Consider the following 23,905-nt stretch of genomic DNA (forward strand, 5'->3'; position numbering starts at 1 on the left):
ACCAGATCCTACTCATAATTTGGATCTACCGAGAGTTATCTAATGTGTATGACCAGAGTGATCAACCTATTATGTAACACTTCTACTGGGGAAGGGGCCTCCACCAACATGAATTTGGCCCTGCTACAGTGTTATTTCCTATCCCAGTTTAATAAAATTCTTTATTTTTACAGATTTGAATCTCACTATTAAAAATGAGTGACCAACTAAAATTGATTGTGGAAAAATTGAACAAGGAACCATTTAAGAAGAACTTGAACTTAATAACGTTTGATTCGCTGGAGCCCATGCAGTTGTTACAAGTCCTGAATGATGTTGTTGCAGAAATTGATCCGAAGGTAATATATATTGCATTTGTTTCACCATAAAGGAAAATTTGATATTATCTGTACTAAATGTCATTTTATGTGTCGTGCTAAAATATTTTATGGTGCAGAACTATTGTCATTTTATATGACAGGATTATGGGAGCTGTTCATAGTTTTTGGCAGTCTCTATTTTGCAAATAGCTACATACTACAGGCTGCCGACACTAGCGGATGCTTGTCTCTAAAGTCCACATCACCTATGATAATAATAATAATGGTTTTAATTTATACATCATTTAGTTTCTTTATTAGAATGAAGGCATTTATATACTTTTATTAGAATTCTTCCCATAGTCTCCTGTTGTCCACTGCCAGTAAACCCCCCACAACCTCATAGTTTACATGCTGATGTCGTGTTTTTTTGTGCACAGAACAAATACAAAAATATTGGGTGACTTAGAAGATAGTCAGTATGATGCGCTAACAAGTTAAAACATATCTGGATTCCACCGTAATTTACCTTGAAATCCAAAAATTCTGAAGTACACAAACTTTTCAGTATCTGTGACAAAAATCTGCAACATATATACCATACTGCTGATGTTTGTAAGACCGCATTCACTTTTGTTGTATGGTACTTTGGCTTTTCAGGGCAGATTCTGTAACCAAAGATTAGCAGCAAATACGCTGTGTCTGAATTTAGCCTAAATGCATCCGAAAATGCACCAAACTACCAAAAGGTGTCCAATAGAAACGCTAAATAACAAAACTACATTACCAATTTATCCAATAGCTACATCAATGTATGTGTGAAGAACTAGATGTATTATTCACTGTGGTCTCATGACTGGGTCATAGTCGCATTATTTACCTTGTTTTTCGTCAGCGGACAATGGGGGTGTAGGGTTTGTTTTTTAATAACAATGTTTCATTTGAGCTCCATTTACACATAGCAATTTTTCCAAACCACTGATGAACGAGGCCGGAGACTGGAATATGCTGTATATGTCACCAGTGCTAAACTGCTTCTGTGGTTGTTACTTTAAATAGTTGGGCCTTTACAGCAAGCTTAGACAAGTCTTAGCCAAGTCTAGGAGCCAGCTTACAAAACTTAGGAGCCAGTAATGCACATTGTAAGGCTAGATCCACAGAACCCATGTGAGGAGCAATTGCCGCCAATTTTTTAAAACACGCAAACAAAAGTCCAGCAAATGCTCTACAATGGGGGGATGTGTAGGCCTTACTCATCAGATGAAGTCCCCCACCCTCCAGTAGTTCGAATAGAGCTCCCGTTAATGGTAGTCACAGCAGCCATGGCAATGGCCCCCAGGTGTTATCCATCCCTGCTTTACAGTCTAAACCTGAGACGCTCCTCAATACTATAAAAAAATGCAGAGAGGCTGTAATATGTTATTAATTTTCGGTTAATCTAATTGCCTTTGCAGCATTCCCTTGACATTCGTGAAGAAATGCCGGATCAAACAGCTAAGAGGATGTTGAACATTCTAGGTATCCTGAAATATAAACCCCCAGGAAACACAGGAGACATGTAGGTACCGATTATTATGGAAGTATGAAAGCTGTACAGTAAAGGAGACCTACTAGAAGAAGAGGGCCCTTTATGCACATCATACTAGTGTTCTGAGATATGGATGTATGAAGTTACAGGCCCAAAACTGCCGAATTCTGATGAAATTTTTTGTTTTGATTTTGAGTGCAGTGTTGTCATGGAGATAAAGTATGGATCCAAATCACATTGATGTCCCCTCATATAAGTACATAATAGCCGCTAGTCAAGCCTTGTAGGAAGAAGAACTTGTATTTGGTCATATGAATTCATACAAGGTCTCCATGAGAACACTGTATATCTAAAGGGGACACGTTGTCATCAGAATCCCTCTTCAGGCTTTGGACCTGCAAATGTAAGCCATCATATCTCCTTTAGAGCGGTATTCCCATCTTGGACTTTTATGGGATATCCACAGGATATGTCATAAATATCTGATATGTGCGGGTCCCACCTCTGGGACTTACACCTATGTCTAGAACAGGGTCCTACATTGTCCCGGTGTTGCTGTTCTCTGGCCACGTAGTTACGAGGCGGCCGGGAGTACGGAAACAGCTGTGCTACGCTGTTTTTGGAACGCTCATAGAAAGGAATGTGAGTTACAAAAACAGCATAGCAGAGTGAACTACGCTGTTTCCAGAACTCGGGAGCTACAAAAAAAGCTTGTGGATATGCCATAAATGTCTGAGATAAGAATACCCCTTTCAAGTAAAAATATCCTGCTACTTGGCTTTTGTTTTATTTATGTCTGTAAAAATTACCTGGAATGCAGCATGACATTCATCCAGATGTATGCAGCAAAGCACATCTAAACCACCAGTACTACAGGATAGTCTGTAGGTGTCATTCAATAACCGAGTGTTCATGCAGTCATTAGGAAATAATAGGACAATAGCAATTCCAAGGTTTTTCTGTATACGGGAATGCCATTATGCTATTTAATAATAAATAGTCTGCATCCCATTTACTGACTACAGACCCATCAATGGAGACCTCTAACTTGCTGACTGTATCATCAACCACTTGGAATTTCAGTTCCCTTCGGCTGCCAGGCTTTTTTTCCATAATTAGGCTATGTTCACACGGAGTATTTTGGGGGAGGAATATCTGCCTCAAAATTCCGTTTGGAACTTTGAGGCAGATATTCCTCTCCCTGCACGCCGATTTTCGCGGCAATTATCGCGCCGTTTTTCGCCCGCGGCCATTGAGCGCCGCGGGCATAAAACAGCGAGAAATACGCTTTCTCCTGCCTCCCATTGAAGTCAATGGGAGGTCAGAGGCGGAAGCGCCCGAAGATAGGGCATGTCGCTTCTTTTTCCCGCGAGGCAGTTTTACTGCTCGCGGGAAAAAGACGCCGACGCCTCCCATTGAAATCAATGGGAGGCGTTCTCGGGCCGTTTTTGCCGAGTTTTGCGACGCGGTCTCCGCGTCAAAAAACTCGGCAAAATACCCCGTGTGAACATAGCCTTAGGCTATGTTCACATCTGCGTCAGGGATTTTTTCCGACGAAGCCCTGACTGACAAAAACTGAAACCGTAAGTTTCTGTTTCCATCACCATTGATTTCAATGGTGACGGATCCAGTGCATAGTTTTGACGGTATCAATAGCATAGTAGACTACGCTATTCATCCCGTCAAAACGATGGAACCCTTGCACAACGGAGACAAACTGAAACCATTGGCACCGGATCCGTCACCAGTAAAATCAATGGTGATGGAAACAGAAACCTTTGGTTTCAGTTTGTGTCAGTCAGGGCTCCGTTGCGACGGAAAGCTCTGACGGAACATCGGAACGGAGCCCTGACGCAGATGTGAAGGAAGCCTTACTAAAAAAATTATGTTTGATCTTTGCCTCAATTTCCTCAAGTATACCTAAATAGCTGCCTGTAGTCAGTCTATGAACGTAATGACATTATTAGGCAAGTTTCTATTCAGCATGTCTTGTGTCAAATATGTTTATGTGTACAAACACTTTTTAATTTGAGGGGTGAGATCCTCGTACTGCGATAAAGGAGTGGGAATTTTATAACGCAATACTTGGTTTATAAAAGGTTAATGTCCCTTTGCGCTCTGCATATAGGCCAGGATTTTACATAATGTCTTAAAGTGGCAATAGTGATCCTAAAACATTGCTCCCTTCCAGATACCTATACGCTATGTTATATAAAATTGTCAAAACAACACCAAAAATAAAAGTAACACTGTTTTCTGAATTTTACCGTTTATATAAAACATAAATGAAGGATACGGTTTAACCCTTTCGGGACAAAGCCATTTTCTGCTTTTTCGTTTTTCACTCCCCGCCTTCCAAGAGCCGTAACGTTTTTAATTTTCAGTCAGTGGAGTGGTGTGGGGGCTTATTTTTTGCGGCAGGAATTGTAGTTTATTTGTGGGGTGGAATTGGAAAAAAAACTGTGACTCCTCAATTGTTATTTTGGGTTTCGTTTTTACTGCTTTCACCCTGCGGTTAAAAACGACAACTTAACTTTATTCTACGACTCAATACGATTACGGTGATACCAAATTTTATATAGATTTGATTTATATTTTACTACTTTTACAAAGAAAAAAAACTATTTAAAAAAAACAAAAAAAGGAATTGTTTTGTTTCACCATATTCTGCTAGCCATAAGTATTTTTTTTTTTATCGTTGATTGAGCGGTGTGAGGGGCTTATTTTTTGCAGCACAACCTGTAGTTTTTATTAGTACCATTTTTTGGTACATAAAACTTTTTGATCACTTTTTATTATATTTTCACTACTAAAAACGTAATGAAACGTTTTTTTACACATTTTATTAGTCTCCCTAGGGGACTTGTACTAGATCGCTGGTAAAAATATACTACAATACTAATGTATTGCAGTATATTGACATTTTTACAGGTTTCTGCCTGTAAAGGCACGGCTTAACAGAGGCAGAGAGAAGGCTGATCTGGGGGCCTTCATTAGGCCCCTGGGCTGCCATGACAACCATCGGCACCCCGCTATCACGTCGCGGGGCGTTCACTGGGCTGTCGGAGGGGGTTGCCCCCTCTTTCTAATGCATTAGCTGCTGCGGTCGCGATTGACCACAACATCAAAGGGGTTAAACGGCCAGGAACAGCACGATCTCTGTTCCTGGTTGTTAGTCCAGGGTGTCCTCTGTAATACACAGCTGACACCCGTAGCGTATGGAGCGGGCTCAGCGTGTGAGCCCTCTCCATACATCACCCCCGCACCAGGACATGCTATTACGTCGAGGTGCACAAAGGGGTTAAAGAGCATTTATACCTAAAACTTCAACTGTACATATATTTGTAAATCTGAAGTTAGAGCAGTAACAAAAGTTTTTATTGTTTGGCTTACAGAGGTATTGCCGTATTTCTGTCTTGTCTGGCCTCCATAGGTAGGGCAGCTAGATTGTTTGTCACATTTGCATTCATTTTTCAAAAACTGACGACAAGCTGTAATTTTGTCAGCATGTTAAATCAATAAAAAGGGACATTTTATGATCGGTTGCTGAGAAGCTAATTTAAAAGTGAAAACTAATATAGAAGCACTTCTGTTCCCACTTGTGCAAATTGACTGCCTAACCGAATAGAAAGTTTCCAATATTTCTCTAAGGCCTTATTCACACGAACGTTGAATACGTCCATGTGACGGCCATTAAAACAACGGCCGTCACACGGACCTATGCAATTCAATGGGTCCATTCAGACATGGAGTGGTTTTCATGCAGCGTGTTTTCGTTGCATGAAACTCACTGCATGTCTTATTCTTGTGCGTTTTTTTTGCAGATCACGCACCCATTGAAGTCAGTGGGTGCTATGAAAATTAAGGACATCTGAGTGCTGTCCGTGATTCACACACCAGTTCTTTGAAATGCAAAGGAAAAAAAAAAAAGAAATGTGCACCAACACTGACATCAACAACTGATGCCACACGAAACAAACACTGATGGCACACGGAACTGCCACGCATGAAAAACATGTCCGTTTTTTGCGGAAGCAAAACGGGAACGCTCATGTGAATCTAGCCTAAGTAAAACAAACAGAAATATAAAATTACCTATTGCTCGATCTTATTTACTGCTATAGGATCATAAATGTGAGTGTGTGTGTGTATATATATACACACACCGATCAGCCATAACATTAAAACCACTGATAGATGAAGTGAATAACATTGATCTTTATACAATGGAACCTGTCAAGGGGTGGGATATATTAGGCAGCATGGGAATGGTCAGTTCTTGAAGTTGATGTGTTGGAAGCAGTAAAAATGGGCAAGTGTAAAGATCTGAGTGACTTTCACAAGGGCCACATTGTGATGGCTAGACAACTGGGTCAGAGCAGAGCCGCAGACCAGTCAGTGTACCCATGTTGACCCATGTTCACCACCTAAAGGGCCTCTTTCCGACCGGTATTCCAATGTGAATTTACACATACAGTATTACAGTAGCTTGCTCTAGCACCAAATAAATGTCAGTTGGAGAAATTCCAGGAGGTCTGGTCCTCATTGTCCAGATTTACGAGTGCTGTATCGTAACATAGGCTCATGTTTTCTGGAAATGAAACTTCATTGAAATTACCATTTAGGCCCTGCTGTTCCTATTCATTTTTCCTTTCAACTTCTTTGTCTGGTTCCTGTCTACCATTTCTTCTAAAATCGTGTGCCTCTGGATGGGCTATATTTTGCACTAACCAACTTTTTAGTTGTTGCGACGGTTTCCATATTTTCAGTATTTGTCTGGACTAAAAGGGGTTATGTTGGATTTTACAAAATTGGCAGCTGGGCAGCCGATGGACTTACACAGTAAACTAATAGATACTCAGCAGTTGAAGTACCCACGCTCCATTGCTCAGACCTTGCACGCCGTCTCTCCTGTCCTGGAAAAGAAGCATTTAAAAAAAAAAAGTATGAAATAGTTAAAAATAGAGAATACATAAGCTTACTGCTAACACGTGTTGTGTGGGGGATGGTAAGAGAGGTAAAGATGTACCCAAATTTTAAACTCCACTGTCAGATGCCACTTTGCTGTGACAAGAAGCTTTTTGGAACAGTTCCACAAAGAATCCGCAAAATGTCATTGGAAATACAAATCAAATAGTGTGACGTGGTCACGTGAGACAAAAATTTAACCGTTTCGGTCATGCACACCATCGGCATATTTGATGAAAAAGAGACTTCCTACAAAGAAATGCACCTGTCAAATATGGTAGATCATTCATGCTTCGGGCCTTTTTACTGCTAGTGGTCCAGGATCCTGAAAAACTGTCTGCCCCTGCCAGAAGGCTATAGCTTAGGCTTGGTTGGACCTTTCGGAAATGAAATTACTCCAAACCCACATCAAAATCACATGGAAATAGTTGCCGGAACACAAAATCATAGTTTGCAATGGTCTTTTTGTCTCCATTTTTATCCCAAGTGAAAACCTGTGATGTGTATTGAAGAGGGCAGTGCACATTCGACTACTCACCCAAGGATATTAAGTCATTGGGTGTTCTGCGTGGAGGAGTGGTCGCCGATCTTTGTTAACCACTTGCGGACCGCCCATAGACTATAAACGTCCGGGTGGTCCAGAATTAAGGGTATGTTCACACGGCCTTTTTTCAGCAATTTTTCAGGCTGTAAACGCCCCGAAAAATGGCAAAAAATACGGAGGCTGAACGCCTCCAAACATCTGCCCGTTGATTTCAATGGGAAAATCTGCGTTCTGTTCCCACGGGGCCTTTTTTACGCGGTCGTGCATGTCACTTCTTGAGCCGTTTTTCATTGGGTCAATAGAAAAACGCTAGAACGTCCTGCAGAGTTAATACTTTTTTCCGCTCTGTGGCGGCATTGAGCTTCGTGATACAGCTGTTTCCAGACATCTGACATCACGGAGCTCTGCCCAATCAGCATGGTCGCTGGGCATGTGATCATTATGACAAGCTGTCACAATGATCACAATACATGCCCCGTCAGTGGCGCTCTATCTAATCTATCTATCTTATCTATCTTATCTATCTATCTATCTATCTATCTATCTATCTATCTATCTATCTATCTATCTATCTATCTATCTATCTATCTATCTCATATATATTGATATATATATATATATAGTATAATTTTAGGCTGGGACTACACGGCGGACTTTAGACACGACACAGTCACACGGTCAAAGATCACTATGTTCCGTAGCGTACTTGGCAAGTAATGAAAGTGAATGCGGTAGCGGAAATTTTACCGGACAAATTTATTTTTGGCCATGGGACCTGTGTCGTGGCCAATGTCGTCATGTAGCCCCAGCCTACAACTATACTATATATCAATATATATGTGATACACAGATAGATATGAGATAGAGAATTAGATGGATATTCAAAGAAGAAAAACCAGCACTCCAGTGTGCACACTGTAAATGGGATAGCTAATCCAGCATCAATATGGTCAAGGAGGACACAGCACCACAGAGACTCTTTAGCAGTGCAAAAAAGTTGCTGTAGATTTATTCAGACGGGTACATAAAAAAAAAGTGCATACAGAGCTCTGTATGCGCTTTTTTATATGTACCCGTCTGAATAAATCTACATCAACTTTTTTACACTGCTAAAGATTCTCCGTGGTGCTGTGTCCTCCTTGACCAGATAGAAAGATATGAGATAGATAGATGATTATAATATATTTTATATATATATATATATCACTAAATTGCGGGAAGGTGTCCGTGCCATATAAATGACCCGCAAAAAAAGGGACATGTCCTATTTTTTCATTTTACGGACTGTGCTGATTTTACGGTCTGCAAATGCGAGTGTCTGTCTGCTGCCGGCCTTAGGCTGGGGCTACACGGTGACTTTGGCATACACAAAGATCGCTTTGGAACCAGCTTTGGGAAATCTTAAGGTCCCATTCTCACGACCGTAGATTTCGTCCATAATTACGGACCCATTAATTTCTATGGCAGACGGACACCTTCCAGTATTTTTACAGGGAAGGTGTCCATGCCGTAGAAACCTTCCGTGAAAAATAGGACATGTCCTATTTTTTTATTTTGCGGACTATGCTCCCATGCTTTATAATGGGAGCACAGTCCGCAAATACGGGTGACTGTCCGCAGCCGTCCGTGCCTGTAATTACGGACCGTGATTGCAGGCACGGTCGTGTTCATGGGGCCTAATACCCTGTTCACACCGAGTTTTTTGACGCGGAAACCGTGTCAGAATCAGCACCAAAAAAGAGTCTGAATTCGCTCCCGATTTGATTTCAATGGGAGGCAGAGGCCATTCGCGGGTAAAAAAAGCGACATTTCCTTTCTTGCCGCGGTTCCGTCTCTGACCTCCCATTGAAATCAATGGGAGGCAGAAAAAACCTGCGGTTCTCGTTTCCGAACATTTTTTGTGGTGTTTTTTGCCCACGGTTTTTGCATTAGATTCAATGGGCGCGGGAAAAAATGCGCAGGCAGGTCTGAATCTGCCTCAAAATTCCTGCAGGAATTCTAAGGGTATATTCACACGACAGCGTCCGTAACGGCTGAAATTACGGGGATGTTTTCAGGAGGAAACATCCCCGTAATTTCAGCTGTAACGGCATGTGCAGGCGCTTGAACACCGCGTCCATTACGGACGTAATTGGCGCTGCTTTTCATTGGAGTCAATGAATAACGGCTCCAATTACGCCCCAAGAAGTGACAGGACACTTCTTTGACGCGGGCGTCTATTTACGCGCCGTCTTTTGACAGCGGCGCGTAAATATACGCCTCGTGTGAACAAACGTCAGCCCATTGCTTTCAATGGGCAGATGTTTGTCAACGCTTTCAAGCCGCATTTTTCGGACGTAATTCGGGTCAAAAACGCCCGAATTACATCCGTAATTAGTGTGTGTGAACATACCCTAAGGCAGATTTTTTTCTGCCTGTAAAAAACCCTGTGTGAACAGTACCTAAGGGTTTGGTTTTTAAGAGTTATAATAACACCATACTTATCTTTGCAAATACTATGTGACTAAGGCCTCATGCACACTTCCATCACCGTTTTCTCTGCCGTTTTTGACGGATCCGTGTGTCCGTTTTTGTTTCCGTGTGCACTCCGTTTCCGTTCCGTGTTTCCGTTTTACACGGACGTTTTGCTTCCGTTTGGCTTCCGTTTTTCCGTTTAAAAAACGGATGTGAACTTCACTTGAACTTGTCACATGTCCCAGGAAACACCCATAGAAAGTTTACAAGAAGTTTTTGGTGCTGTTTTCTGCAGCTTTCAGAGCATAGAGAACAGTTTGAAATTACTCTGCTTGGCTTACTTTGGTTTTTTGGGTGTTTTGGAGTGAAAATATGAGCCTATCTTCAGGAATGAATGTTTACTGTAGTCTGTGAGTCTGTGAACTTTTGCTCACCCAGCCATTGCTATGGCAACGGATCCATCACTGACCCATTGACTTCTATGGGCCACACGGTCACTGAATCAATGAGCAAAGTAGGACATGCTCTACTTTGCACGGAACGGAAAAACGGATCCGTTTAAATAACTGAAGTGTGCATGGGGCCAATGAAATGAATGGGTTCAGGGTGCTATCAGTGACAAAAACGGATAGCACCCTGAAGGAAAAAACTGAAGTGTGCATGAGGCCTTAGGCCTCAGGCCTCATTCACACGACGGGGTCCGAGTGTCGGCCGGGAAAATCGTCCGTTTTTGGCCGATTTTCCGGCCAGTTTGCATCCGGTTTGCATCCGTTCCGATTCCGTTCCGGGCCGTGTTGCCGTTTTTACCGGCCGATTTTGACCCGATTTGCATCCGTTTTTTTCTGTCCGTTTTAAAATCTGATGAATTTCATTTAAATTTGTTGCCACACACAGCTCTCTGTAGATAATGCCACACAGCCCCCTGTAGGTAATGCCACCCAGACCCCTGTAGGTAATGCCACCCAGCCCCTTGCCTGTAATGCCACCCTGCCCCCTGTAGGTAATGCCACCCTGCCCCTTGTAGGTAATGCCACCCTGCCCCTTGTAGGTAATGCCACCCTGCCCCTTGTAGGTAATGCCACCCTGCCCCTTGTAGGTAATGCCACCCTGCCCCTTGTAGGTAATGCCACCCAGCTCCCTGTTGGTAATGTCACCCTGCCCCTTGTAGGTAATGCCACCCTGCCCCTTGTAGGTAATGCCACCCTGCCCCTTGTAGGTAATGCCACCCTGCCCCTTGTAGGTAATGCCACCCAGCTCCCTGTTGGTAATGCCACCCTGCCCCTTGTAGGTAATGCCACCCAGCCCCCTGTAGGTAATGCCACCCAGCCCCCTGTAGGTAATGCCACCCAGCTCCCTGTAGGTGATGCCACCAAGTCCCCTGTAGGGGTTGCCACCAAGTCCCCTGTAGGGGTTGCCACCAAGTCCCCTGTAGGGGTTGCCACCAAGTCCCATGTAGGGGTTGCCACCAAGTCCCCTGTAGGTGATGCCACACAGCCCCCTGTAGGTTGCACCCACCCCCCCCCCCCACATTCCAGGAGAAGTCACTGACTTCAATGTCCATATTTGGACAGTGTAGTCACTGACTTCTCCTGGAGAGGAATTCCCTGCCACAGGTCGGGAATTCCGCTTCAGAAGTGAGTGACGTCACTGTGTCCATATATGGACAGTGTAGTCACTCACTTCTCCTGCAGCGGAATCCCCGGCCATAGCGTCGGGGTTTCCGCTGCAGAAGTGAGTGACATCGCTGTGTCCATATATGGACAGTGTAGTCACTCACTTCTCCTGTAGCGGAATCCCCGGCCATAGAGTCGGGGATTCCGCTGCAGAAGTGAGTGACATCGCTGTGTCCATATATGGAAAGTGTAGTCACGCACTTCTCCTGTAGCGGAATCCCCGGCCATAGAGTCGGGGATTCCGCTGCAGAAGTGAGTGACATCGCTGTGTCCATATATGGACAGTGTAGTCACTCACTTCTCCTGTAGCGGAATCCCCGGCCATAGAGTCGGGGATTCCGCTGCAGAAGTGAGCAACGTCGCTGTGTCCATATATGGACAGTGTAGTCACGCACTTCTCCTGTAGCGGAATCCCCAATCTCCTACAGGGAGCAAAAAAAGACCCTCCTCCTCCTCACATGCACTCTGCGCTGTGAGGAGGAGGAGAGAGTGCGCGAGCTTCGGTAGACCCGGCCATCACTCGGGACACATTCCGATGATGGCCGTGTATTACCCGGCCACATAGACTTCTATGGGAGCTGGGCGGCCGGGTACCCGGCCGAAAATAGGGCATGTCCCATTTTTTGACGGCCGGTTTTCCTGGCCCGTCAAAAAATTGGTCGTGTGAATAGCCCCATTAGGGGTCTATTGTTCCTAATGCAGCTGGGTGACGGACGATTTATGAACGGCCGGCACCCGGCCGGGAAACCCTGTCATGTGAATTCCGCCTTATAGTTGACAGTAGCCTACAGCGTTATCACTATCAATTAACTCCTGAACCTGCATCATATAACAGGCGCTAGGCACGTTAGTAATTGGATGTAAATTGTTAGTACATTTAAAAATGTATTTCTGTAATATTTTTTTATAGAACTTTTTTATTTTAAGGGGAGTGTCTCATTTGGTGTATTGCCATCCCAAACATTTATGGCATATCCACAAGATATGCCAGAATGTCTGATAGATGTGAGTCTCAGAGGTAGACTCTGCTGTTTCTGTATGGGTATGTTCACACGCAAACTCAAAAACTTCTGAAAATACGGAGCTATTTTCAAGGGACAACAGCACCTGATTTTCAGAAGTTTTTTTAAGCCACTCGCGATTTTCGCTGCGTTTTTTACACCCGTTTTTGGAGCTGTTTTCAATAGAGTCAATGAAAAACGGCTCCAAAAACGTCCCAAGAAGTGACCTGAACTTCTTTTTCTCTGCCTTTTTTTTACACTGCCATTTTTCAAAACGGGCGCGTAAAAAAACGGCCCATCGGAACAGAACGCCGTTTTTCCCATTGCAATCAATGGGCAGATGTTTGGAGGCGTTCTGCTTCCGATTTTTCGTCTGTTTGGAGGCGTTTACGGTCCAAAAAACGGGCGAAAATAGGCCCTGTGAACATACCCTAATGGCTTATTCAGACGAATGTACAATACGTCCGTGCTACGCGCGTGATTTTCACGCGTGTCGCACGGACCTATGTTAGTCAATGAGGCCGTTCAGACTGTCAGTGATTTTCACTCAGCGTATGTCCGCTGCGCAAAACGCACGACATGTCCTATATTTGCCAGTTTTTCGCGTATCACGCACCCATTGAAGTCAATGGGTGCGTGAAAGCCGCGCACAGCACACGGACGCACTTCCATGTGCCGCGCGTGATGTGCGCTACAGTAGTCAAAACTATGAATGAAAACAGAAAAGCACCACGTACTTTTCTGTTTACAAACATAAAAACAGAGTGTCATAATGATGGCGGCTGCGGGAAAAACACGCAGCCTTGCATCATATGCTCATGACACACGGAGCTTTTGTGGACCTTTTGCGCGCGCAAAACGCCACGCTCGTGTGAATCCGGCCTAACTGTGACAGAAGTGAATAGGGAGAGCCACGCGGCCACGACATATATCAGCAGCGCACAATGGACCCCATTGACTAATAATAGATTAGATTGGGAGGGCACACATTCTTAAAGGGAACCTGTTGGCTACTTCGTAGTAGGGAGAAAGCTGTCAATCAGCGGTGGGAGGTTGCAGGTAGCGATTACACCAAACTCCTTCCTCACAGAATAATGCAAGCGCTGCAAAGTTTTAAATGTAAATAGACCAATATCATCTAACTACCACACAAGTAACGGACCGCTGAAATAAGAGAGGGCAGCATAAGATTGATGATAGGTTAACATCCAGTGTTAGGCCTCATGCACACGACCGTAAAGGATTTTACTGTCCGCAAATATGGATTAGACGGCTACAGATATACATCCGTAGCCGTCCGCAATTGCTGAAGCGCCCATAGACTGCTATAGGCGAGTCCGTGCCGTAATTGTGGACAAGAATAGGACATGTTCTATAATTTGCAGATCATTCCTACGGCCCAGACACCCATCCGTAAATATACGGAAAGGTGTCCGTGGCCAATAGAAATGAATGGGTCCACAATTTCATCCGTAATTACGGATGGAAATTACGGTCGTGTGCATGGGGCCTTACTGCCTACTGATTTAGAACATGTCCCTTTTAATAGTCCCTAACCAGCCCAAGTGTAGCATAAATTCAGGCTATGTGATGTTCAGAATATCCCGTCTGGACCATATATGCAGCGAGTCTTGTTAGGCCTTTTGGTCCAGACCAGATACCCTAGGTTTCCCATTTGAAGGAGATGCATGACCACTTTATTTTTCTTTCAAAATTAGAATTCCAGAGTTGAAAACATTGGAATTTATCCTGATAACTTGAGTAAATATTTCCTAAACACTGTAGTGATTTTCAAATGCTTGTAACGCTAGGGTACGGTCTGATGTCTGAGGCAGAGAATATGTGCAGGTCACGGGGTAAAAGGAACTGGGATTGCCATGTTTTATGTTTATAAGCTTTGTCCTTGGAATTGTTTCTATTAATGGAAGTGTATCAAAATGTCATTATATAATTGCTTTTATCCTCCATCGCAGATTTAGCTTTCTCTGCCTACTGTTTTTCACTTGGCTTTACAATTTAATCCTTAAATGTTGGCAACTATGGTAATGCTCCCTGGACCTTGCCAATAATTTGGCCTTTGACAACTTTTGCTCGTGCTTTATCTGTTGAGTAAAGCGCAGGAAGCCAGTTGGATGGCATCCAGTAGAGAATCGGAGGAAAGAAGCTGGTTTTGTTTGCGGTCAATCAAAAGAACTATTCGCAAGCCAGCAGGGTGAGCTAGACTGTGAAGTAATTGGACAGAGAGACAGGTAGGGGCTGTTTTTTTTTTATATCATCCAAATAGTAATGTAGATGTATGAGTACTACATATTTTATGCGCAAGAGCTGTAATGCCTAACAGACAACTTTGCTCATCAAATAGTTGAGTTATAGGGGTTGGTGAGGATCTAGATGACCTTGGGATGCTATTTCGTAAAGTGATCAAAGAAGATATCCCAAACTTCCATCTGGGGAGGGGTATGCCTGAGTAGTTTGGGTTCCTGTGAACCATTTACATGTTGGTAATAAGACTTTAGTTATAGTGAAAGACGTTCTTATCTGATTAGAAAGTAACTTTTTCTCTCAATACCAACCCAAATTTATGTGCTGGAGCTCTAATCCAATCGATAATACAAGACAAATAAATGGCTCGAGAGTAAATTCTGGGTCATTTAATCCAATGACGCCATCGGGCAGGAGAATATGTGTCTCACAATTCTAACTTTTTTAATATTCCAGATAAATTTAGAAATAGTCTGTCCAATGGGTAGGAAAAAAGATTTGACTTGTCTTTAGGTTTATTGGCTGGATGTTATTAGTCTGCTGTTTGGCGCTTGAGGACTTCCTGCCAGGAAAGCGGGTAGGGGAGTGGCATTGATCATAGACATGGAGTTGTTTATATGGTTGCTACATAGACCACATTCTGGTAAATTTAAAAAGAATAACCTGATGATTTTTGTGACTCAGGACGGATATGAGTTCTGGTACATATTACATGCAGGTTCTTTTCCTGAATGGGTCAGTTTGTATTTATATCTTGTTTATTGGGATCCAATAAACTACTTCTCCCACTACAAACATTACGTTGATTGACGGTGTGATAAATATCTATAGTGAGTAAAACCAGTTCAATGAAACGAAACCCTTTAGGCTAGGATCCCACGTAGCGTAAACGCTAAAGGAAAAAAACGCACAAAAGTCACGCGGAAAATGTTCCGCGGTGCGTTTTTCAATTACGCTGTGTTTTTCAATTCCGGTGCGAGTTCTGTTTGACCCATAGACTTCAATGTGGACCAGAAATTCCGCAACAGATTTATTGTTTATTGTACTTTTCTACAGCGTTTACGCAGTAAAAACCACTGGAAATCTGCAGGTGCACATATATATATATATATATATATATATATATATATATATATATATATATACTTTGTTATAACCAATGTTTGACACTAAATCCACAGGTAAAACTGTGTAAAAAAAATCCAATATGAGCAGGAAAAACGCACTAGTTGGTGCAGATTTCTGTGACAGATTTACCAGCGTTTTTCTAGAGATTCTGCTGCAGATTTTCTATTGTAGAAAATCTGCAGCGTATCCTGTGTGTGGGGTCATACCCTGAGGGTCAGTTCACACGTTGTGTAAACACTGCAGCTTTTCCACAACTGAATTACTTGCGGCAAATACAAAGCAGATACAGTAGCAGCAAAGTGGATGAGATAAAAAAAAATCTCATCTACACACTGCGTAAATACTGAGCGGAAAAAACGCTCAGAAATTGACCTGCGGTGTGGAATTTTATTCCGCAGCATGTCAATTGTATTTGCGGAATCGCTGCTTATTTGTTGCGGGCTTTTCCCATTGAATGCAATGGGGAGGTAAAACCCGCAATAAATATCAGTTGTTGTGGTGTTTTCAGCGATTCTGTCGAAAAAACGCAACTCAGAGAAAAAAATCTCATACTTACCCAGGAGTCTGTGTATCTTCCTCCAGGCTGGCCTCCTGGGATGACGTTTCATCCCATGTAACCACTGCAGCCAAACACAGGCTGTAGCCACAGTCACATGGGATAAAACATCATCCCAGGAGGCCGGCCTGGATGATGTCAGAGGGCCGGCCTCCTGAGGTGACGCTTCATCCCATGTGACAGCCGTTGCAGCCAATTAAAGGCTGCAGCAGTCTCCTGGGATGAAACGTCAGTCTCAGTGCTGCAGTTTTTCGTATTCCGAGCGAAAAGCTGTACCACAGTTTGGTGCTGTTTTTCACCTGGAATTCCCTGCGGCACACAGGGCGGATACGCTATGTGCTTTTACGCAGCGTATCCGCCCCGTGTGAACTCAGCCTTAATGGTTCATTGAACTGTGGGCTGGCTGTGTATTAGTGAATCAGAAAACCAGTTGCCAAGGTATCCGTGTCTGATGTCCATTTAAAAAAATTGACAATCGGATGTGCAGCCATATTGCTTATCACTTTAACCTCTTAAAGAGGCTCTGTCACCAGATTTTGCAACCCCTATCTGCTATTGCAGCAGATAGGCGCTGCAATGTAGATTAAAGTAACGTTTTTATTTTTTAAAAACGAGTATTTTTGACCAAGTTATGACCATTTTTGTATTTATGCAAATGAGGCTTGCAAAAGTCCAAGTGGGCGTGTTTAAAGTAAAAGTCCAACTGGGCGTGTATTATGTGCGTACATCGAGGCGTTTTTACTTCTTTTACTAGCTGGGCGTTCGGAATGGGAGTGTATGATGCTGACGAATCAGCATCATCCACTTCTGTTCGTTAACACCCAGCTTCTGTCAGTGCAGACACACAGTGTGTTCTTGAGAGATCACGCTGTGACGTCACTCACTTCCTGCCCCAGGTCCTGCATCGTGTCGGCCACATAGGCACCAGAGGCTACAGTTGATTCTGCAGCAGCATCAGCGTTTGCAGGTAAGTAGCTACATCGACTTACCTGCAAACGCCGATGCTGCTGCAGAATCAAATGTAGCCTCTGGTGCCGATGTGTCCTCGCTCGTCTGACACGATGCAGGACCTGGGGCAGGAAGTGAGTGACGTCACAGCGTGATCTCTCGAGAACACGCTGTGTCTGCACTGCCAGAAGCTGGGCGTTCTGAAGAGAAGTGGATGATACTTCTCGTCAGAACGCCCAGCTAGTAAAAGAAGTAAACACGCCCCGATGTACGCACATAATACACGCCCAGTTGGACTTTTACTTTAAACACGCCCACTTGGACTTTTGCAAGCCTCATTTGCATAAATACAAAAATGGTCATAACTTGGCCAAAAATGCTAGTTTTTTAAAAATAAAAACGTTACTCTTATCTACATTGCAGCGCCGATCTGCTGCAATAGCAGATAGGGGTTGCAAAATCTGGTGACAGAGCCTCTTTAAGGACGCAGCCACTTTTGGACCATATGACACAGCCTAATTTTTTCAAATCTGACATGTGTCACTTTATGTGGTAATAACTCCGGAATGCTTTTACCTATCCAAGCGATTCTGAGATTGTTTTCTCGTGACATATTGTACTTTATGTTAGTGAAAAAATTTGGTCGATAAAGTCAATATTTATTTGTGAAAAACACCAAAATGTAGAGAAAATTTGCAAAAATTTGCATTTTTCTAAATTCAAATGTATCTGGTTGTAACACAGATAGTTATACCACACAAAATAGTGACTATTTAACATTTCCCATATGTGTACTTTATGTTTGCATCATTTTTTGAACATCCTTTTATTTTTCTAGGACGTCACAAGGCTTATAAGTTCAGCAGCTATTTCTCATATTTTCAAGAAAATTTGAAAAGGCAATTTTTTTAGGGAACAGTTCAGATCTGAAGTAGCTTTGAGGGCCTTATATATTAGGAACCCCCACAAATCACCCCATTTTAAAAACTGCACCCCTTAAAGTATTCAAAACAGCATTTAGAAAGTTTCATAACCCTTTATGCGTGTCACAGGAATTAAAGCAAAGTGGAAGGGAAATTTGCAAATTTCATTTTTTTTGCAGAAATTCCATTTTAATCCATTTTTCCTGTAATACCGAAGGTTTTTACAAGAGAAACACAACTGAATATTTATTGCCCTGATTCTGCAGTTTTTAGAAATATCCCACATGTGACCCTAGTGCGCTACTGGACTGAAACAAAGGCCCCAAAAGCAAAGGAGCACCTAGTGGATTTTTCGGCCTTCCTTTTCTTAAATTATATTTCAGGCACCATGTCAGGTTAGAAGAGGTCTTGTGGTGCAAAAACAAAGGAAACCCCCCAAAAGTGACTCCATTTGGGAGACTACACCCCTAGAGGAATTCAACTAGGGGTGTAGTGAGCATTTTGACCCCCCCCCAGGTGTTTCATAGATTTCATTAGAATTGTGCAGTAAAAAGTAAAAATTACATTTTTTTTCCACTAAGACGTAGCTTTAGGTCAAAATTTTTCATTTTCTCATCAAATAAAGGAGAAAAATCACTGTAACATTTGTAAAGCAATTTCTCCGGAGTATGGAAATACCCCACATGTGGTCATAAACTGCTATTTGGACACACAGCAAGGCTCTAAACGGAAGGAGTGCCATTTAGTATTTGGAGAGGAGATTTTACAAGATTCGTTTTTTGACACCATGTTGCATTGAGCTATAGTAACAGTACAGTGGTACTCCAGAAAAATTACCCCATTTTGGAAACTAGATCCCTCAAAGAATTGATCTAGGGGTGTAGTGAGCATTTTGACCGCACAAGTGTTTTGAAAAAATGAGTAAACAATAGATGTTGCAGATTGAAAATTGCTGTTTTCCACAGATATGCCATTTCAGTGCCCAATGTGTTGTTCCCAGCTTGTACCACTGTAGACACACATCCCATAAATTGTTAAGCGGGTTCTCCAGAATACAGTAATACCCCATATGTGGTCATAAATTACCGTTTGGGTACACTGCCAGGCTCAGTTGGACCACCATTTGGCTTTTGAAGCGCAGATTTTGCTTGGTGATTTACTGGTATTTCAGCTTATAATGTGGGGGCATATGTAAACTGGGCGGAGTACATCAGGGCATATGTAATCTGGGCGGAGTACATCAGGGCATATGTAATCTGGGCGGAGTACATCAGGGCATATGTAATCTGGGCAGAGTACATCAGGGTATATGTAAACTGGGCGGAGTACATCAGGGCATATGTAATCTGGGCGGAGTACATCAGGGCATATGTAATCTGGGCGGAGTACATCAGGGCATATGTAATCTGGGCAGAGTACATCAGGGTATATGTAAACTGGGCGGAGTACATCAGGGTATATGTAAGCTGCGCGGTGTGCAACAGGTCACATAATAGGATGATGTAATAATGGGGTGAATGAATAATCCGTGGATTGGTGTGGTACGCTTTGAACCAATCCTTTATACACAGGCCGGGTTTATTGGGTATTATACAAAATATCTGCACTCCAGTATTGCCTTATATTTGACTTCTTCACTAGCCCTATAAGCCGCACAAGGCTCTAAAGTTTCCTCATCTCCGCTACATCTACAGGGTGCACCTGTGGGGTCCAGCGAATGATGATGTGGGGTATTTAGTGAAATTCTACTGATATTTTTATAGATCAGGCCGTTCCGAACGCGGCGATACCTATTATGTATAGTTTTTTTTTCATATTTTCATTTTTTTTCTAATAATAAAGGAGTTGATCAGTGAAACAGGGCAAGTGTTGATTTTATTATTTATTTATTAACTTTTATTTATTTATTTTTCTTTAACTTTTTTTTTACTTTTTTCACTTTTTCTTTTACACTGACCTGGGGACTTGAAGATCTGGTCTTCTGATCCCCGGTACGATGCACTGCACTACTTATGTAGTGCAGTGTATCGTAACTGTCATTCTTCATGTGACAGTTAGCGTATTAGGTCCTGCCTCGGGCAGGACCTAATAGGCTACCGTATCTGGGCAACCAGGAAGCCTAGTAACTGCTTCCTGGTTGCCATAGCAACCATCGCCACCCGCGATCCATCGCGGGGGGGCCCGGGGGGTACAGAGGGAGCTCCCTCCCTCTGTCAACCACTTCAATGTGGCGGACGTCATTGACAGCCGCATTGAAGGGGTTCAATGGCTTTGATCGGCGGTAACAGCCATCGCAGCTGCATGTCAGCTGTATATAACAGCTGACAGCCGCTGAAGATAAAGCGCGCACAGCTCCTGTGCACGCTTTATCTACAGGGCGTGACTGTACGCCCTATTGCGGGAACGCACTTTGAATTTGGACTTACAGTTACGCCCAAAAGCGGGAAGGGGTTAACTTCTCAGCAACTAAACAAAAACTGTCACTTTTGATTAATCTAATTTGAAAGTAGCTATCAATATAGGACAACGTCTTCAAAAATGGCCCCCACAACAAAACAGAAAATTCGAATATCTCTGTATGTAAAAGAAAATATAATTATCAATTTTTTGCTACTACTCCATAGCTATTTTAACGTTTTGGATTAAAATAATCTTGATCACTATGGTCTGGTTGGTGAGGCCTTCGGTACGGAAAGATTCACAGTACGCTCCCACAGTGCAGATTTGCTACACATTTTGCCTGCATTTTTCTAAGTCAAAACCAGAATTGGATCCAGGAAAGCAGACCGATAAGGCCTTCCTTTATCTATTTCTTATGTTTATGTTCTGTTCCTGGTTTTGGCTTGAAAAATATTAGCAAAATGTGCCGCAAAACTGCACTTTATGAACAAGGCCTTAGAAGCCTTGCTATAAATTGATGAGTTGGCTGTGATGTAACTCATTGTCAATGCAACCCTCCCTGTGCTGTTATGTGTTAAAGGGAATGAGTCACCTATTTATTTTTTACTAATTAAAACCTGACCATGAAACATATTCCTTTTTTTTTTTATAATATGTTTTGTTTATTTTTGTTAGTAGATTTTGTTTTTTATTCAGCATTTTATAGATATGCCTTACAGCAGCCCCATGGGCCATAGGAACCTGTGAATGGGGGGGAGGGGGGTGATGGGACCCATTGATTTCTTTGGTATAGTGTTCTAGGCATGCTCTGTGACCTCTACAGAGGTTATTATACAGGAATAGATAGGAGGGGATATGTGTCAATCACCTATTATCACCTGTGTTATCTGTATATTGGTGTTACCTCTCATTGTAATACTGCCTGTGATCATAATGAGATGACTGCTGAGAAGTGATCTCTACAGAACAGGAAGTGTCAGTCTATCGTGAAGGCCCTTTTTACACTGGGCAATTATAGGGCACGAGCGCTCGTTTACGATAATTGCCTTGTGTAAAAAGGGCAGCGATCAGCAGATAAAAGAGCAAACACTCGATCATCTGCTGCTCGTATCGTTTCAAAAAAAGTAAAACATTATCGTTGTCGGCAGTGCATCTCCCTGTGTAAACAGAGAGACGTGCTGCTGACATGATAATAATGTATGGGGACGAGCAATCGGAGTAATGAGCACTCGTCCCTATGCTAGCTCCTTGTGAAAAGAGCAAACGAGTGCCAAACAACAAGCTGCCTGGATCGGTGCTCGTTTACGTGGCCCACGTCGGGCCGTGTAATACTACCTTAAAGAGGCTCTGTCACCAGATTTTGCAACCCCTATCTCCTATTGCAGCAGATCGGCGCTGCAATGTAGATAAGAGTAAAGTTTTTTTTTTTTTTTTTAAAACGAGCATTTTTGGGGACTTCCGGGGGCGGGGCATCGTGGATGGCCGCTTTTAGAGAGAGCTCCTCTGTGCCCTGAGACCATCCGGGCTGTATCCTGGCCATCCTGCCTCGGGGGACGTTGCAGGCAATTCCCCTGACACGGGGGGCTCGGAGAGACCCCAGAGAGGCTCCGATTTGAATCGCCCCGGAGCCGTGGGCGGTGGAACGCCGAAAGAAGTGCGGGTGTCCCTGGCCCAGTCACGCGGCTGAAGACAAACGCCCAGCGGGAGAAGAGCCCTGGATTGGGGATCCCCCCTGCTAGGGGAGACAGTGGATCGGGGTGACCCACCATCAAAAGTGATATTACAGCTGGCACAAATCATCATACCTGGGTCTCCTGCAGAAGAAGATCCTTCCGGCGGCCATCTTGGAGGAGGCGAGGCCGGACTGTGGCTGAGCAGCACCTACACCAAACGGGCCGGTAAGGAGAAGGGAGGAAGAGGACATAAGGGGGAGGGAGATCTTCCCTGTGGACTGCTGCGTGACCCCCCCCCCCCCCGATTGGCCATCATTGTACCCCAAAGGGCATTGCTAATCTGGCAGGGGAAGATCCCGGCCGCCATCTTGAGCGAGGCAAACAGAAGCCACGCCCCGGCCGCCATCTTGAAAAGCCACTACTCTGCTGCCATCTTGTGGCGGGTAAAGGCAACTGCAGCCTGATAGGAAAAGTGCTGGGAAATGGAGGAGAAGTGGGGCAGACCCCAGGTGAGGACCCCCAAATACCAAATAGCCAAGTTGTGACCCAGACCAATATCTTGTGTGGGGCAATAACCACGTGAAAACACCCGGGCACGATCTCGCGGGTGGCACTGCTGGGCCTGACGTCCATTCTTACTGCCCAGGGATTGGTATACACATCGCACGGGGGGAGAACCCCGGTGTAACCCCCAGCCAGGGACTACTCAGCGTGACTCTCCTAACTGTGTGCACTACGTCAACATTGTAGGAAGAATCGAGGATTTATTGCGCCTCAGAAACTTCCCCTTTGACCCGCCTTGGTTCACTTCATCGTTTGCACGGGACATTGTTTGCTGAACCCACTATGTTTTGTTATAAAGATCCCTCCAAACCCCTGCACATGCTGATAGTTCTGTAAAGATGTAACGTGCTGTGGGCTACTTTCCTTCTATTTGCCTCTGCTGCCTGTTCATTGTCTGTAAAATCTCTCGTGCTCCCCCCCTGATAGGGGAGCGTGACATGGACAAATATTTGACGAAATCTTTGAGAGATCAACCTGTCCGCTCTTGTGCCGCCCGGACGCCCGGGATACCCCCGTCCTCCAAAATGCAGAAATCCAAAACACATATGAAGGGGGATAAACAGACTCCCAGATCTTCTTCTAACAGAGGTTCCAGCTCTCACCATCAGTTCACCCCAGAACGTCTTCCTGATGACGACGTCACGCCACCCAGACTAACCCCACAGAACAGTCCTTCGCATGACTCGGAAACTGACTCACTTCAGGCGACCTTAGTGGCACAGGAGGTCTCCAAACTTCTGCTTCCTCTCTTTGACAAGCGGCTGGATATCTTACACACGTCCATAAATTCTGCATTGGCGCAAATCACTTAAAATTCACAAAAAATAGCAGATATGGAAACACGGTTTAATACAGCGGAAGATTCTATCGCCACAATGGAGGTCGCCTTGAGGCAAAGTCAAGCCACATCCCAAGCCCTGAGAGATAAATTGGATGATCTAGAAAATAGGGATCGGCGCAGCAATTTGCACTTCGTGGGCATCC

General features: G+C 43.7%; 1 protein-coding gene across 3 annotated transcripts in view; it reads left to right on the top strand.

Moving 5' to 3' along the window:
• IFT81 (intraflagellar transport 81) overlaps positions 1-23,905 on the top strand; it is a 156,973-nt gene that overhangs the window by 2,814 nt on the left and 130,254 nt on the right. For all 3 annotated transcript variants that reach the window (XM_075834517.1, XM_075834508.1, XM_075834520.1), the window contains 2 exons: positions 174-338; positions 1,754-1,857. In XM_075834517.1, coding sequence (XP_075690632.1) covers positions 195-338; positions 1,754-1,857 — 248 coding nt within the window. In that variant the 5' untranslated portion in view covers positions 174-194. The remainder of the gene's footprint in view (positions 1-173; positions 339-1,753; positions 1,858-23,905) is intronic.

This window comes from Rhinoderma darwinii, chromosome 1 (assembly GCF_050947455.1).
Source record: "Rhinoderma darwinii isolate aRhiDar2 chromosome 1, aRhiDar2.hap1, whole genome shotgun sequence".
NCBI classification, from domain to species: Eukaryota; Metazoa; Chordata; class Amphibia; order Anura; family Rhinodermatidae; genus Rhinoderma; species Rhinoderma darwinii.